Raw genomic sequence first — 16803 nt, 5'->3', positions numbered from 1 at the left:
ACAGACCCCTCCAAGGCCCCATAGATCCTAGAAACCCTCTGCCCAGCCCCATATGGCCCCTATAACGCCCTCCCAGCCCCACATAGACCCTATAACACCCCCCCAGCCCCACATAGACCCCATCCCCGGGCCAAATAGCCCCTATAACGCCCCTCCCAGCCACATATAGACCCCATACCCCCCCCTCCCACCCCCACATAGACCCCATACCCCCCCCCCGGCCCCATAGGGCCCCCCCGGGCCATACGGCCCCATAGGGCCCGGCCCCGGCTCACCCGCAGCGGCGGCAGCAGGTCGAGGGCGCGGACGCTGGCCCAGCCCCACACCTCCAGCAGCTCCACCAGGCAGCGGGCGAAGGCCCGGACCTCGGCCTCGGGGGGCACCTGGGGGACCCCCCCAAACTCCTGGGGCCCCCCCAGACCCCTGCCCCCCCCCCCCCCCCCATTCCTGGGCCCCCCCCCGGACACCTGGGTCCCCTCTGGGTCCCCTCCTGGGCACTGGGGTCCCCCCAAACTCCTGGGTCCCCCCAACCCCTGGGGCCCCCCAAACACCTGGGTCCCCCCAACTCCTGGGCCCCCCAACCCCTGGGGCCCCCCAAACTCCTGGGTCCCCCCAACTCCTGGGACCCCCATCCCGGACCCCTGGGTCCCCCCAAACTCCTGGGACCCCCCCAATTCCTGGGTCCCCCCCCAAACTCCTGGGACCCCCCCAACCCCTGGGTCCCCCCCAACTCCTGGGTCCCCCCAAACTCCTGGCTCCCCCCCCAACTCCTGGGTCCCCTCTGGGTCCCCCCCGGACACTGGGGTCCCCCCCCAATCTCTGGGGCCCCCATCCCGGACCCCTGGGTCCCCTCTGGGGCCCCCCCAACTCCTGGGTCCCCCCCAAACTCCTGGGTCCCCCCAACCCCTGGGGCCCCCCAAACTCCTGGGTCCCCCCAACTCCTGGGCCCCCCACCCCCTGGGTCCCCCATCCCGGACCCCTGGGCCCCCCCAAACTCTTGGGTCTCCCCCAGACCCCTGGGTCCCCTCTGGGCCCCCCCCCCCAACTCCTGGGTCCCCCCACCCCCCGGGGCCCCCTCCCGGACCCCTGGGTCCCCCCGGGTCCCCCGGCCCCCCCAACCCCCCACCTGCTCCCCGAAGAGGAGGCTGGCGATGGTGCTGCAGGTGTGGAAGGAGAAGATCTCAAAGGGGTCCAGGGGGGCCCCCCCGTGGGAACGCAGCTCCTGGGGGGCCGGGGGTCAGCAGGGGGCACTGGGGGACCCCAAGGGGGGACTGGGGTCCCTGAGGGGGGCTTGGGGTCCACAGGGGGATTGGGGACCCCAAGGGGGGATTGGGGTCCCTGAAGGGGGATTTGGGGTCCACGGGGGGGGATCGGGGGGGCCTAAGGGGGCTTTTGGGGTGCACAGGGGGGGATTGGGGTCCCTGAGGGGGGCTTGGGGTCCACAGGGGGATTGGGGACCCCAAGGGGGGATTGGGGTCCCTGAAGGGGGATTTGGGGTCCACGGGGGGATCGGGGGGCCTAAGGGGGCTTTTGGGGTGCACAGGGGGGATTGGGGTCCCTGAGGGGGATTTGGGGTCCACAGGGGGGATTGGGGGACCCCAAGGGGGGATTGGGGTCCCTGAGGGTGGGTTGGGGTCCACAGGGGGGATTGGGGGACCCCAAGGGGGGATTGGGGTCCCTGAGGGGGGTTGGGGTCCACAGGGGGATTGGGGGACCCCAAGGGGGGATTGGGGTCCCTGAGGGGGGTTGGGGTCCACAGGGGGGATTGGGGGGCCTAAGGGGGGATTGGGGTCCCTGAAGGGGGATTTGGGGTGCACAGGGGGGATTGGGGGACCCCAAGGGGGGATTGGGGGGCATAGGGGGGTACTGGGGTCCCTGAGGGGGGTTGGGGTGCCCTAGGGGATATGGGGGGGGGGGCAAGGGGTTTTGGGGGTCTCCAGGGGAGTATTGGGGGGCCCTGAGAGGGTTTGGGGGGCCCTAAGGGGGTATTGGGGTCCCTGGGGGGATATTGGGGTGTCCCGGGGGCCTGGGGGGGCACTAAGGGAATCTGGGGGGCCCTAAGGGGATTTTGGGGTGCTTCGAGGGCGTTTTGGGGGTCCCGGGGGGGGGGTGTCCCCGGGGGCTATAGGGGGCTCTAAGGGTGATTTTGGGGTGCGGGGGGGTTCGGGGTGCAGGGTTTTGGGGTGCAGGGTGATTTTGGGGTGCGGGGGGTGCTTTTGGGGTGTGTGTGGGGGTTTGGGGTACAGGGGGTTTCGGGGGTGCTCTGGGGGTCCCCCCGGGTTTGGGGGTGCAGGGTTGGGGGTGCGGGGAGGTTTTGGGGTGCAAGGGGGGGTTTGGGGGTGCGGGGAGGGGTTTAGGGGTGCAGGGGGGTTGGGGGTGCGGGGTGCAGGTTGGGGTTTGGGGGTTCGGGGCGGGGGGCGGGGGGGTTGCAGGGGTTTGGGGGTTCGGGGGGTGCAGAGGGTTGGGGGTGCAGGGGGGTTCGGGGGGGGGCCGGGGGGTGCAGGGGTTCGGGGGGTGCAGGGGGTTTCGGGGGGGGTTGCAGGGGTCCGGGGGTTGGGGGGGTTCGAGTTTGGGGGTACGGGGGGTGCAGGGGGGGTCGGGTTTGGGGGGTCGGGGGGTGCAGGGGTCTGGGGGGTCGGGGGGTTGGGGGGGGGTGCAGGGGTTGGTGGGTGTTGGGGGGTCGGGGGGGGTGCAGGGGTTGGGGGGTGTTGGGGGGGGTCGGGGGGGTGCAGGGGTTTGGGGGGTGCAGGGGTTGGGGGGTGTTGGGGGGGTCGGGGGGGGTGCGGGGGTTTGGGGGGTGCAGGGGTTGGTGGGTGTTGGGGGGGTCGGGGGGGGGGGGTGCAGGGGTTGGGGGGTGTTGGGGGGGGGGGGTCGGGGGGGGGGTGCAGGGGTTTGGGGGGGGGGGGTGCAGGGGTTGGGGGGTGTTGGGGGGGGTCGGGGGGGTGCAGGGGTTTGGGGGGGGGGGGTCTCTCACCGCGCAGAGCGCCCGCCCCCGCCGCCGCAGGAGCCCCCGCAGCCGCCCCCCGGCCCGGGCCAGGGCCCCCGCGCCGCCCCCCGCTGCCGCCGCCAGCCCGGCCCGGGGCCGCCCAGCGCCAGGTCCCGGCCCCCCGCGACACCAGCGCCGCTGCGGGGGGGGGGGGGGGGGGGGGGGCGTCAGGGGCTCCCAACCCCCCGCACCCAGCCCCCCAGAGACACCCCCCCCAGGGACCCCACCCCCCCAGAGACCCCCCCACCCCATAGGGACCCCCCCCCCCCCCAGAGACCCCCCATCCCATAGCCCCCCCAACCCCGTAAGGACCCCCCCCCCGCCCCATTGGGACCCCCCCAACCCATAGACACCCCCCCCCCCCGCCCCATAGACCCCGCCCCATAGGGACCCCCCCCCACCCCATACCCCCATCCCATAGGGACCCCCCCGCCCCATAGGGACCCTCCCCCCGCCCCCCCGCCCCATAGAGACACCCCCCCCCCCCATACCCCCTCCCGCCCCACAGGGGCTCCCCCCGCCCCATAGCCGCCCCCCCCCAGGGCCCCCCCCCGCCCCATAGCCCCCCCGGCCCCCCCGTACCCAGGTAGCTGGGGGGCCGCCCCAACCAGTCGCCCCAGTTGCGGACCAGCGCCTCCCGGGTGGGGCCCACCGAGCTCAGCACCAGCAGCTCTGGGGGGAGACGGGGCTGGGGGGGCCAAAGGGGGGGCAAGGGGGGGGAAAGGGGGGGCAAAGGGGGGGCAAAGGGGGGATCCCAAAGGGGGTGTCCCAAAGGGGGGGAGACCCCAAAGTGAGGGAGGGTCCCAAAGGGGGGGCAAGGGGGACCCCAAAGTGGGGGGGCCCAAAGGGGGGGATCCCAAAGTGGGGGGGCCCAAAGGGGGGGGGATCCCAAAGGGGGGGCCAAGGGGGGACTCCAAAGTGGAGGGGGACCCCAGGACGGGGGGGACCCCAAAATGGGAGAGACCCCAAAGGGGGGGGGCAAAAGTATCGGGGGGGACCCCAAAATCGAGGGGGGGGGAACCCAAAGTGGGGGGACCCCAAAATGGGGGGGGGGGCCAAGGGGGGGCAAGACTGGGGAGCCCTGGGGGGGGCGAAGGGCAATTTGGGGTTCGGGGGGGTTTGGGGTCCCCGGGGGGGGGTGGGGGTTCGGGGGGGGGGAAGGGTCGGGGGGAGCCCCGAGGGGGAAATTGGGGTTCGGGGGGCGGGGTCCCCAAAGAGGGGGGTGGGGTTCAGGGGGTCCCCGGGGGGTGGGGGCCCAGGGGCGGGTTTGGGGTTGGGGGGGTGGGGGGTCCCGGGGGGGGGGGGGGGGGGGGAGGGTCAGTTTTGGGGTGCCCCCCCCCCCGCACTCACCGCGCCCCCCAGGCGCATGCGCAGGACGGGCCCGTGGCGGCGCGCGAGGCGGGCGAGGTGCAGCGCCCCCTGCCGGTGCAGCAGGTGCAGCGCGCCCCCCCGCGGGCCAGGCCCCGCCCCCGCCGCCCCCGGGCCCCGCCCCCCGCGGCCCCGCCCCGCCGCCAGCAGCCCCAGCCGCGCCAGCAGCGCCAGCGGCAGCGCGGCCGCCATCGCCCGGGGGGGGGGGGCCCCGCGCAGCCCCTTTATTGGGGGGACCCCAGGCCCCGCCCCCCGAAGCCCCGCCCCCAGGCCCCACCCCCCCGAAGCCCCGCCCCCGAGGCCTGCGCCCCCGCAAAACAGCACCACCCCCCCCCCCCCCAAGTCGCTCTAATGGAGGGACCCTACCCCCGCCCCCTGGAAGCCCCGCCCCCTGGAAGCCCCGCCCCCCAGGGCACGATCACGGGGGGGACCCCCGGGGGGTTCAACGCACATTTATTTGGGGGGGGGGGGGTGTCCCCAAGGGGGGTCCCCATGGGTGCCTGGGGGGGCAGGACAGGGGTCCGGGGGTCCCCATGGGGGGGTCTCAGGGTGGGGGTCCCTGGGGGGGTCCCCATGGCGGGGGGTCCCTACTGGGGGGGCTCAGGGTGGGGGTCCTGGGGTCGGGGTCCCGGGGGGATCCCAGGGGGTCCCATGGGTGGGGGTCCCCATGGGTGGGGGTCCCGGGGGGTCCCATAGGGGAGAGTCCCGGGGGGCTCCTGGGGGGGGTCCCCATGGGTGTGGGATCCGTATGGGGGGGTCTCAGGGTGGGGGTCCCGAGGGGGGGTCCTGGAGGGGATCCCAGGGGGGTCCCCATGGGTGGGAGTCCCAGAGGGGGTCCTGGGGTGGGGATCCCGGGGGTCCCGGGGGGGGGTCTCAGGGTGGGGATCCCGGGGGGGGGTCCCGGGGGGGTCTCAGGGTGGGGATCCCAGGGTGGGGGTCCCGGGGGGGTCTCAGGGGGGGGTCTCAGGGTGGGGATCCCAGGGTGGGGGTCCCGGGGGGGGGGGGTCTCAGGGGGGGTCTCAGGGTGGGGGTCCCGGGGGGGGGTCTCAGGGGGGTCTCAGGGTGGGGATCCCGGGGGGGTCCCGGGGGGGTCTCAGGGTGGGGATCCCAGGGTGGGGGTCCCGGGGGGGGGTCTCAGGGGGGTCTCAGGGTGGGGATCCCGGGGGGGTCCCCATGGGTGGGGGTCCCAGAGGGGGTCCTGGGGTGGGGGTCCCGGGGGGGGTGTCTCAGGGTGGGGATCCCAGGGTGGGGATGCCGGGGTGGGGGTTCCGGGGGGGGGGGGGTCCCGGGGGGGGGGGGGTCCCGGGGGGGGGTCCCTCAGGCGGCCCCCCTCCAGGCCGGGCAGGCGGCGGGCCAGCTGCAGGTCCTTGGGGTAGAGGGTGACGCGGCGGGCGTGCAGCGAGCAGAGGTAGGCGTCCTCCAGCAGCCGCACCACGAAGGCCTCCGCCGCCTGCGCCCGGGCGTGGGTGGGGGCCCGCTGCCCCCCGACCGACCCCCCCGGGCACCCGCGCACCCCCCAGCACCCACGGGACCCCCCAAATGCCCCCCAAGCACCCACACACCCCCCCAGCACCCCAAATCCTCCCCCAGCACCCACGGGACCCCCCTAAAGCCCCCAAGCACCCACACACCCCCCCAGCACCCCAAATCCTCCCCCAGCACCCATGGGACACCCCCAGCACCCCAAATCCTCCCCCAGCACCCACGGGACCCCCCTAAAGCCCCCAAGCACCCACACACCCCCCAGCACCCCAAATCCTCCCCCAGCACCCACGGGACCCCCCAAATGCCCCCCAGCACCCATGGGACCCCCCAGCACCCATAGGACCCCCCCAGCACCCCAAATCCTCCCCCAGCACCCACGGGACACCCCCAGCACCCCAAATCCTCCCCCAGCACCCATGGGACCCCCCCAGCACCCATAGGACCCCCCAGCACCCCCAAATCCTCCCCCAGCACCCACGGGACCCCCCTAAAGCCCCCAAGCACCCACACACCCCCCAGCACCCCAAATCCTCCCCCAGCACCCATGGGACACCCCAGCACCCATGGGACCCCCCAGCACCCCAAATCCTCCCCCAGCATCCATGGGACCCCCCAGCACCCCAAATCCTCCCCCAGCACCCATGGGACACCCCCAAATGCCCCCCAGCACCCATGGGACCCCCCAGCACCCCAAATCCTCCCCCAGCATCCATGGGACACCCCCAAATGCCCCCAAGCACCCATAGGACCCCCAGCACCCTGGGGACCCTCCAGAGCCCCCCAGCACCCATGGGATCCCCCCAGCACCCCAAATCCTCCCCCAGCACCCATAGGACCCCCCAGAACCCCAAATCCTCATCCACCACCCATGGGACCCCCCAGCACCCCAAATCCTCCCCCAGCACCCATGGGACCCCCAAATGCCCCCCAGCACCCATGAGACCCCCCAGAACCCCAAATCCTCCCCCAGCACCCTGGGGACCCTCCAGACCCCCCAGCACCCATGGGACACCCCCAGCACCCCAAATCCTCATCCACCACCCATGGGACCCCCCCAGACTCCCCCAGCACCCATGGGACACCCCCAACCGCCCCCAAGCACCCACGCACCCCCCAGCACCCCAAATCCTCCCCCAGCACCCATGGGACCCCCCAGCACCCATGGGACCCCCCCAGCACCCACCTCCTGCAGGGCCACCAGCGCCATGCGCTGCCACCGATAGTCCACCCCCCGGGTGAAGATCAGGCAGATCTCCCGCACCTGGGGACACGGGGACACCCGGGGTGGCACCCTGGGGACACCCGGGGGGGGCACCCTGGCGGGGGGCACCCGGGGGGGGGGGGCACCCTGGGGACATCCCACCCCAGGGCGAGGGAGACCCTGGGGGACAGGGACACGGGGACAGTGCCACCACGGGGACAGGGACATGGGGACACCCCGGGTGTGGGGACATGGGGACAGTGCCACTGTGGGGACATGGGGACACCCCGGGGACACGGGGACACCTGGGGGACATGGGGACAGTGCCACTGTGGGGACATGGGGACAGTGCCACCACGGGGACAGGGACATGGGGACGCCCCGGGTGTGGGGACATGGGGACAGTGCCACTGTGGGGACATGGGGACACCCTGGGGACACGGGGACACCTGGGGGACATGGGGACAGTGCCACTGTGGGGACATGGGGACAGTGCCACCACGGGGACAGGGACATGGGGATGCCCCGGGTGTGGGGACATGGGGACAGTGCCACTGTGGGGACATGGGGACACCCTGGGGACACGGGGACACCTGGGGGACATGGGGACAGTGCCACTGTGGGGACATGGGGACAGTGCCACCACGGGGACAGGGACATGGGGATGCCCCGGGTGTGGGGACATGGGGACAGTGCCACTGTGGGGACATGGGGACACCCAGGGGGACACGGGGACACCTGGGGGACATGGGGACAGTGCCACCACGGGGACATGGGGACACCCAGGGGGACATGGGGACAGTGCCACTGTGGGGACATGGGGACACCCAGGGGGACACGGGGACACCTGGGGGACATGGGGACAGTGCCACCACGGGGACATGGGGACACCCAGGGGGACATGGGGACAGTGCCACTGTGGGGACATGGGGACACCCCGGGGACATGGGGACACCTGGGGGACATGGGGACAGTGCCACTGTGGGGACATGGGGACAGTGCCACCACGGGGACAGGGACATGGGGACGCCCCGGGTGTGGGGACATGGGGACAGTGCCACTGTGGGGACATGGGGACACCCTGGGGACACGGGGACACCTGGGGGACATGGGGACAGTGCCACTGTGGGGACATGGGGACACCCCGGGGACACGGGGACACCTGGGGGACATGGGGACAGTGCCACTGTGGGGACATGGGGACAGTGCCACCACGGGGACAGGGACATGGGGACGCCCCGGGTGTGGGGACATGGGGACAGTGCCACTGTGGGGACATGGGGACACCCTGGGGACACGGGGACACCTGGGGGACATGGGGACAGTGCCACTGTGGGGACATGGGGACAGTGCCACCACGGGGACAGGGACATGGGGATGCCCCGGGTGTGGGGACATGGGGACAGTGCCACTGTGGGGACATGGGGACACCCTGGGGACACGGGGACACCTGGGGGACATGGGGACAGTGCCACTGTGGGGACATGGGGACAGTGCCACCACGGGGACAGGGACATGGGGATGCCCCGGGTGTGGGGACATGGGGACAGTGCCACTGTGGGGACATGGGGACACCCAGGGGGACACGGGGACACCTGGGGGACATGGGGACAGTGCCACCACGGGGACATGGGGACACCCAGGGGGACATGGGGACAGTGCCACTGTGGGGACATGGGGACACCCCGGGGACATGGGGACACCTGGGGGACATGGGGACAGTGCCACTGTGGGGACATGGGGACAGTGCCACCACGGGGACAGGGACATGGGGACGCCCCGGGTGTGGGGACATGGGGACAGTGCCACTGTGGGGACATGGGGACACCCCGGGGACACGGGGACACCTGGGGGACATGGGGACAGTGCCACCACGGGGACAGGGACATGGGGACACCCCGGGTGTGGGGACATGGGGACAGTGCCACTGTGGGGACATGGGGACACCCCGGGGACATGGGGACACCTGGGGGACATGGGGACAGTGCCACTGTGGGGACATGGGGACAGTGCCACCACGGGGACAGGGACATGGGGACGCCCCGGGTGTGGGGACATGGGGACAGTGCCACTGTGGGGACATGGGGACACCCCGGGGACACGGGGACACCTGGGGGACATGGGGACAGTGCCACTGTGGGGACATGGGGACACCCCGGGGACATGGGGACAGTGCCACCACGGGGACATGGGGACACCCCGGGGACACCCTGGGGACACGGGGACACCATGATGGGGACCCCCTGGGGCCGTGGGGACCCCCTGGGGACACGGGGACCCCTTGGGGACATGGGGACAGGGCCACCCCGGGGACAGGGCCGTGGGGGCCCCCTGGGGACCCCCTGGGGACACGGGGACCCCCTGTCAAGGGAGGCCCGGGGGGGGGCGGGGGCCACAAGGACGCGGGGGGGGACAAGGCCGCGGCGGGGAGGGGACAAGGACGGGGGGAGGGGACCCGCGTCACGGGGGGGGGGGGGGACAAGGACATCGGGGGGCTGCGACAGTGCTGGGGGGAGGGGGAGGGGGAGGGGGGGGCCCTGGGGGGTTTGGGGGGGCTCAGGGGTTGGGGGGGTCCCGGGGGGTTCGGGGGGACCCAGGGGGTTGGGGGGTCCTGAGGGGGATTTGGGGGGTCCTGGGGGATTTTGGGGGGCCCTGGGGGGTTGGGGGGGCCCAGTGTGGTTTGGGGGGTCCCGGGGGATTTGGGGGGTCCTGGGGGATTTGGGGGGGTCTCAGGGATATTTGGGGGGCGGGGGGGGCTGGGGCTTTGGGGCATCCTGGAGAGTTTGGGGGGGTCGCAGGGGGATTTGGGGGGTCCCGGGGGGTTCGGGGGTCCCAGAGGATTTGGGGGGTCCCAGGGGATTTGGGGGGGCCCAGAGGGGTTCGGGGGGTCCCGGGGGATTTGGGGGGTCCCAGGGGATTTGGGGGTCCCGGGGGTTCGGGGGTCCTGAGGGGGATTTGGGGGGTCCTGGGGGATTTTGGGGGGTCCCGGGGGTTCGGGGGTCCCAGGGGATTTGGGGGTCCCGGGGGGTTCGGGGGTCCCAGGGGATTTGGGGGGTCCCAGGGGGTTCGGGGGGGTCCCAGGGGGTTCGGGGGGCCCAGAGGGGTTGGGGGGGTCCTGAGGGGGATTTGGGGGGGTCCTGGGGGATTTTGGGGGGTCCCGGGGGCTTCGGGGGTCCCAGGGGATTTGGGGGGTCCCGGGGGTTCGGGGGTCCCAGGGGATTTGGGGGGTCCCAGGGGGTTCGGGGGGTCCCGGGGGGTTCGGGGGTCCCGGGGGCTGGGGGGTCCCGGGGGCGGGGGGCTCTCACCAGGCGGGCGAAGGGGGCGGGCGCAGCAGCAGGCGGGTGCTGCTCTGGTACCTGCGGATCTCCTGCAGCGCCCGCTGCCCCGGCCGCCGCCCTGCGGGGGGGGGGGGCGTCAGGGGGGCAGCGCCGGGGGGGGGACATGGGGACACGGGGGGACGGGGGGGACACGTCAGGGGGGCAGCGCCGGGGGGGGGGGGGACATGGGGACACGGGGGGGACGGGGGGGGACACGTCAGGGGGGCAGCGCCGGGGGGGGGACATGGGGACACGGGGGGGACAGGGGGGACGGGGGGGACAGGGGGGAACACGTCAGGGGGGGCAGCACCGGGGGGGGGACATGGGGACATGGCGGGGGACGGGGGGGGGGACGGGGGGGACAGGGGGGAACACGTCAGGGGGGGCAGCGCCGGGGGGGGGGGGACATGGGGACGGGGGGACGGGGGGGGACACGTCAGGGGGGCAGCGCCGGGGGGGGGGGACATGGGGACACGGGGGGGACGGGGGGGGGGACGGGGGGGACAGGGGGGAACACGTCAGGGGGGGCAGCGCCGGGGGGGGACATGGGGACACGGGGGACACGGGGGGGGACACGTCAGGGGGGGCAGCGCCGGGGGGGGGACATGGGGACACGGGGGGGACAGGGGGGACACGTCAGGGGGGCACCGCCGGGGGGGGGGACGGGGGGACGGGGGGGACACGGGGGGGACATGGGGATGGGGGACGGGGGGGATGGGGGGACACGTCAGGGGGGCAGCGCCGGGGGGGGGGGACATGGGGACACGGGGGGGACGGGGGGGACACGTCAGGGGGGCAGCGCCGGGGGGGGACATGGGGACACGGGGGGGACATGGGGACACGGGGGGGACAGGGGGGAACACGTCAGGGGGGCAGCACCGGGGGGGACATGGGGACATGGCGGGGGACGGGGGGGACGGGGGGGACAGGGGGGAACACGTCAGGGGGGGCAGCGCCGGGGGGGGGACATGGGGACACGGGGGGGACGGGGGGGGACACGTCAGGGGGGGCAGCGCCGGGGGGAGGAGGGGGGACATGGGGACACGGGGGGGACAGGGGGGACACGTCAGGGGGGCAGCGCCGGGGGGGACATGGGGACACGGGGGACACGGGGGGGGACACGTCAGGGGGGGCAGCGCCGGGGGGGGGGACGGGGGGGACGGGGGGGACACGGGGGGGACATGGGGATGGGGGACGGGGGGGGATGGGGGGGACACGTCAGGGGGGGCAGCGCCGGGGGGAGGAGGGGGGACATGGGGACACGGGGGGGGCAAATGGGGACACGGGGGGGACACATTGGGGGGGGGGATGGGGGGACGGCGGGGGGGACGGCGGGGGGCCGGGGGGGGGGACACGTCGGGGGGGCAGCGCCGGGGGGGGGGGACATGGGGACACGGGGGGGACAGGGGGGACACGGGGGGATGGGGGGGACACATTGGGGGACAGCAGGGGGACGGGGGGACACGGGGGGACGTGGGGACACGGGGGGGGCGGGGGGGATGGGGGGACAGAGGGACACCAGGGGACGGGGGGGATGGGGGGGACACAGGGGGACGGGGGGGACACGGGGGGATGGGGGGGCAGGGGGCGCAGGGGGGGATCTATAGGGTCTGGGCAGGGGGGAGGGATGGATGGGGGGGGATCTGTGAGGGCGGGAGGAGACCTATAGGGGCCGGGGGAAGGGGGAGGGGGGATCTATAGGGGCCAGGGGAGATCTATAGGTTCTAGGAGAGACCTATAGGGCCTCTAGGAAGGGGGAGGGGGATCTATAGGGCCCAGGGGGGATCTATAGGTCCTAGAAAAGATCAATAGGGCCTCTAGGAAGGGGGAGGGGGATCTATAGGGCCCAGGGGGAGCTGTAGGTTCTAGGAGAGACCTATAGGGGCTGGGGGAAGGGGGATCTATAGGGTCCAGGGGGAGCTATACATTCTAGGAGAGATCTATAGGGCCGGGGGGGGGGGGGCTGGGGGAATCTATAGGGGCCAGGTTTGGGGAAAGGGAAGGCTCTATAAGGTTTGGGGGGATCTATAGGGCTGGGGGAGGGGGGAAGGGAGGGATCTATAGGGTTCAGGGGGGATCTATACATCCCAGCATACAGGGAAGAGAGATAGGGGGAATCTATAGGGCCCACAAGGGGGACATGGAGGGGTCTATAGGGTCCGGGGGGAAAGGAAGGGAGGGACCTGCAGGGTCTGGGAGAGATCCATAGGCCCCGGGGGATGATGGGGGATCTATAGGGTCCAGAGGGATCTATATGGCCCAGGTGGGGGCAGGGGCAGGGATCCATAGGGTCCCGGGGTGGGGTGCATATGGGTTCTAGGAGAGATCTATAGGGCCTGGGTTCAGGGGAAGGGAGGGATCTATAGGGCCTGGAGGGGGAAGGGGTGGTGGGATCCACGGGGTCTGGGGGAATCTATAGGGGCTGGGCTCGGGGAAAGGGAGGGAACCATAAGGGGGGGGCGGAATCTACAGGGTCCAGGGGGGAAGGGAGTGATCTATAGGGTCTGGGGATCAGTAGGATCAGTAGGGAGAAATCTATAGGGTCCGGGGGGGTCTATAGGGCCGGGGGGAGGGTCAGGGAAGAGTCTATAGGGTCAGGGGAGGCTCTATGTGGAAGGGTCTATAGGGTCCGGTGGGGAGGCCTATAGGGCCAGGGGAGGGGTCAGGGAAGGGTCTGGGGGGTCTATAGGGAAGGGTCTATAGGGTCCGGGGGGTCTATTGGGTGAGGGGGGCCTATAGGGAAGGGTCTATAGGGTCCAGCGGGGGTCTATGGGGAAGGATCTATAGGGAAGGACCTATAGGGTCGAGGGGGTGTCTATAGGGTCTGGGGGAGGTCTGTGGGGAAGAGTTTATAGGAAAGGGTCTATAGGGAAGGGTCTATAGGGTGCGGGGGGTCTATAGGGTGCGGGGGGGTCTATAGGGAAGGGTCTATAGGGTGCAGGGGGGTCTATAGGGTGCGGGGGGGCCTATAGGAAGGGTCCATAGCGTGCACGGGGGTCTATAGGGTACGGGGGGGTCTATAGGAAGGGTCCATAGGGTGCACAGGGGATCTATAGGGTACGGGGGGTCTATAGGAAGGGTCTATAGGAAGGGTCCGGGAGGGGTCTATAGGGTGCGGTGGGGGTCTGGGGGGGTGTGTCTCTATAGGAAGGGTCTATAGGGTGCGGGGGGGTCTATAGGAAGGATCTATAGGGTGCGGGGGATCTATAGGAAGGGTCTATAGGGTGCGGGGGGTCTATAGGAAGGGTCTATAGGGTGCGGGGGGGTCTATAGGGTGCGGGGGATCTATAGGAAGGGTCTATAGGGTGCAGAGGGGGTCTATAGGAAGGGTCTATAGGGTGCGGGGGGGTCCATAGGGTGCGGGGGGGTCTATAGGAAGGGTCTATAGGGTGCGGGGGGGGTCCATAGGGTGCGGGGGGGCCTATAGGAAGGGTCTATAGGGAGGGTCGGGGGGGGAGGGGGTCCCTAGGGGCCCAGGGGGTCCGCCCCCCCGCGCCGCGGGCCCGGGGGGGGGGCGGCGGGGGCGGGGGCGGCGGGGGGCGGGCGGCGGCGGGGGGCGCGGGGCTTGGGGCGGGGCATGGCGAGGCCCCGCCCACCGCGGGAAGGGGGCGGAGCCCGGGCGTCCGGAGGGGGCGGGGGCGGGCGGGACGCAGGCGTCCGGGGGGCTGGGGGGGGGGGAGGGGGCGGGAGCGGGGGTCAGGGGGGACCCAGGCGTCCGGGTGCCCCCCCCCCCCCACCCCCCACGTCACCCCCCACCGCTCCCCCTCCCTGACGTCACCCCCCCCGCCGTGACCTCACGCCCGGCACCCCCCAACCTGCCGCCCTCGCCGCCGCCGCTCAGGATTCAAACCGCCCGCCGCGCCGCGCTCCTCCTGGCGTCACTTCCGCCCGCCCAGCCCGCCCCGCCCAATAGGCGCCCGCCCCGCCGCTCTGCGCTGGCGGAGGCCGCGTCTCGATGGTGCCGCGCCGGCCGCGGGGCGGGAAAGAGGCCACGGGACTCATTAGCATAAATTTGCATGGCTCCGCCCCCAGCCCGGGGGGGGGGCGGGCTGAACTCAGCTTTTATTGATCGGGGGGGGGGGGGGCAGGGCTCTGCCCCAGTACATCCCAGCACGATCCCAGTTGCCCCCAGTATATCCCAGTACGATTCCAGTCGCCCCCAGCATAGTCCCAGTCACTCCCAGTATGATGCCAGTTGCCCACAGCATAGTCCCAGTTGCCCCCAGTATATTCCAGTTGCCCCCCAGTATGCTCCCAGTCGCTTCCAGTGTGGTCCCAGTGGCTCCCAGTCGCCTCCCAGTATGCTCCCAGTCGCTTCCAGTGTGGTCCCAGTGGCTCCCAGTCGCCTCCCAGCATGCTCCCAGTCGCTTCCAGCATGGTCCCAGTTGCTCCCAGTGGCTCCCAGTTGCCCCCCAGCATGCTCCCAGTCACTTCCAGCGTGCTCCCAGTGGCTCCCAGCATGCTCCCCATCACTCCCAGCACGGTCCCAGTCGCTTCCAGTGTGGTCCCAGTGGCCCCCAGTGGCTCCCAGTTGCCTCCCAGCATGCTCCCAGTCGCTTCCAGCATGGTCCCAGTTGCTCCCAGTGGCTCCCAGTGGCCCCCCAGCATGCTCCCAGTCACTTCCAGCGTGCTCCCAGTGGCTCCCCGCATGCTCCCCATCACTCCCAGCACGGTCCCAGTCGCTCCCAGTATGATCCCAGTTACCCCCCAACATAGTCCCAGTTGCCCCCCAGCATGGTTCCAGTCGCTCCCAGTGTGGTCCCAGTGGCTCCCAGTTGTGCCCCAGCATGCTCCCAGTGGCTCCCAGTGGCCCCCAGTGGCTCCCAGTGGCCCCCCAGCGGCTCCCAGTGGCCCCCCCAGCATGCTCCCAGACGCTTCCAGCGTGGTCCCAGTTGCTCCCAGTCGCTTCCAGCCTGGTCCCAGCGGCTCCCAGTGGCTCCCAGCGGCCCCAGTTCAGAGCGGGCAGCCCCGGCGGCGCAGGGTCTCCACGAAGTCCAGCAGCGGGGGGCAGGGGGCGGGGGGGGCGCGGGGGGGGGGGGGCGGGCCCTCCTCGGCCCAGGAGCGGGGGCCCAGCAGGAACTGGGGGCTGGGGACAGGGGACAATGGAACCATGGGGGGACAATGGGGGGGACAATGGGGACAATGGGGGGACAATGGGGACAATGGGGACAATGGGGACAATGGGGGACATGGGGGGACAATGGGGACATGGGGGGGACAATGAGGGGGACAATGAGGGGGACAATGGGGACAATGGGGAGAATAGGGACAATGGGGTGACAATGGGGACAATGGGGACAATGGGGGACATGGGGGGACAATGGGGGACATGGGGGGACAATGGGGACATGGGGGGGACAATGAGGGGGACAATGAGGGGGACAATGGGGACAATGGGGAGAATAGGGACAATGGGGACAATGGGGACAATGGGGACAATGGGGGACATGGGGGGACAATGGGGGGACAATGGGGGGGACAATGGGGGGGACAATGGGGACATGGGATGACAATGGGGACAATGGTGACAATGGTGGGGACAATGGGGACAATGGGGACACGGGGTGACAATGGGGACAATGGGGACAATCGGGACAATGGGGGACATGGGGGGACAATGGGGGGACAATGGGGGGACAATGGGGACAATGGGGACATGGGGGACAATGGGGACAATGGGGACAATGGGGGGACAATGGGGGGGACAATGGGGGGACAATGGGGACAATGGGGACAATGGGGGGACAATAGGGGGGACAATGGGGGGACAATGGGGACAATGGGGGTGACAATGGGGACATGGGGGGACAATGGGGGAACAAAGGGGGGACAATGGGGGGACAATGGTGACAATGGGGACAATGGGGGGACAAAGGGGGGACAATGGGGGGACAATGCGGCGGAAAATGAGGACATGGTGACAATGGGGACAATGGGGGGACAATGCGGAGACAATGGAGACAATGGGGAGACAATGGGGGGGACAATGGGGGGACAATGGGGACAATGGTGACAATGGGGACATTGGGGACAATGGGGGGGATAGTGGGGACATGGGGGGACAATGGGGGAACAATGGGGACAATGGGGGTGACAATGGGGACATGGGTGGACAATGGGGACATGGGGGGACAATGGCGACAATTGGGACGGGGGGACAATGGGGGGACAATGGGGACAATGGGGACATGGGGGGACAATGGGGGGACAATGGGGACGGGGGGGACAATGGGGACATGGGGGGACAATGGGGGGACAATGGGGATGGGGGGGACAATGGGGGGGACAATGGGGACAATGGGGACAATGGGGACAATGGGGACGGGGGGACAATGGGGGGGACAATGGGGACAATCGGGGCAATGGGGACAATGGGGGGACAATGGGGGGACAATGGGGGACATGGGGGGACAATGGGGGACATGGGGGGACAATGGGGGGGACAA

The 16803-nt window shown here is 71.6% G+C and overlaps 1 protein-coding gene across 1 annotated transcript in view; it reads right to left on the bottom strand.

The window, feature by feature from the left end:
* Positions 1–16803, bottom strand: part of LOC104019831 (complement C4-B) — an 82631-nt gene that overhangs the window by 7784 nt on the left and 58044 nt on the right. The window contains exons 42-47 of the mRNA XM_087734920.1: positions 10346–10436; positions 7023–7100; positions 5610–5804; positions 4337–4405; positions 1127–1222; positions 276–404 (exon numbers count right to left, since the gene is read on the bottom strand). Of these exons, the coding sequence (XP_087591046.1) occupies positions 276–404; positions 1127–1222; positions 4337–4405; positions 5610–5804; positions 7023–7100; positions 10346–10436 (658 nt within the window). The remainder of the gene's footprint in view (positions 1–275; positions 405–1126; positions 1223–4336; positions 4406–5609; positions 5805–7022; positions 7101–10345; positions 10437–16803) is intronic.

Source organism: Nipponia nippon, unplaced genomic scaffold (genome assembly GCF_047370975.1).
Source record: "Nipponia nippon isolate SJK-2023a ecotype South Korea unplaced genomic scaffold, ASM4737097v1 scaffold_50, whole genome shotgun sequence".
NCBI lineage: Eukaryota > Metazoa > Chordata > Aves > Pelecaniformes > Threskiornithidae > Nipponia > Nipponia nippon.
This window is presented reverse-complemented; position numbering and strand designations above follow the sequence as displayed.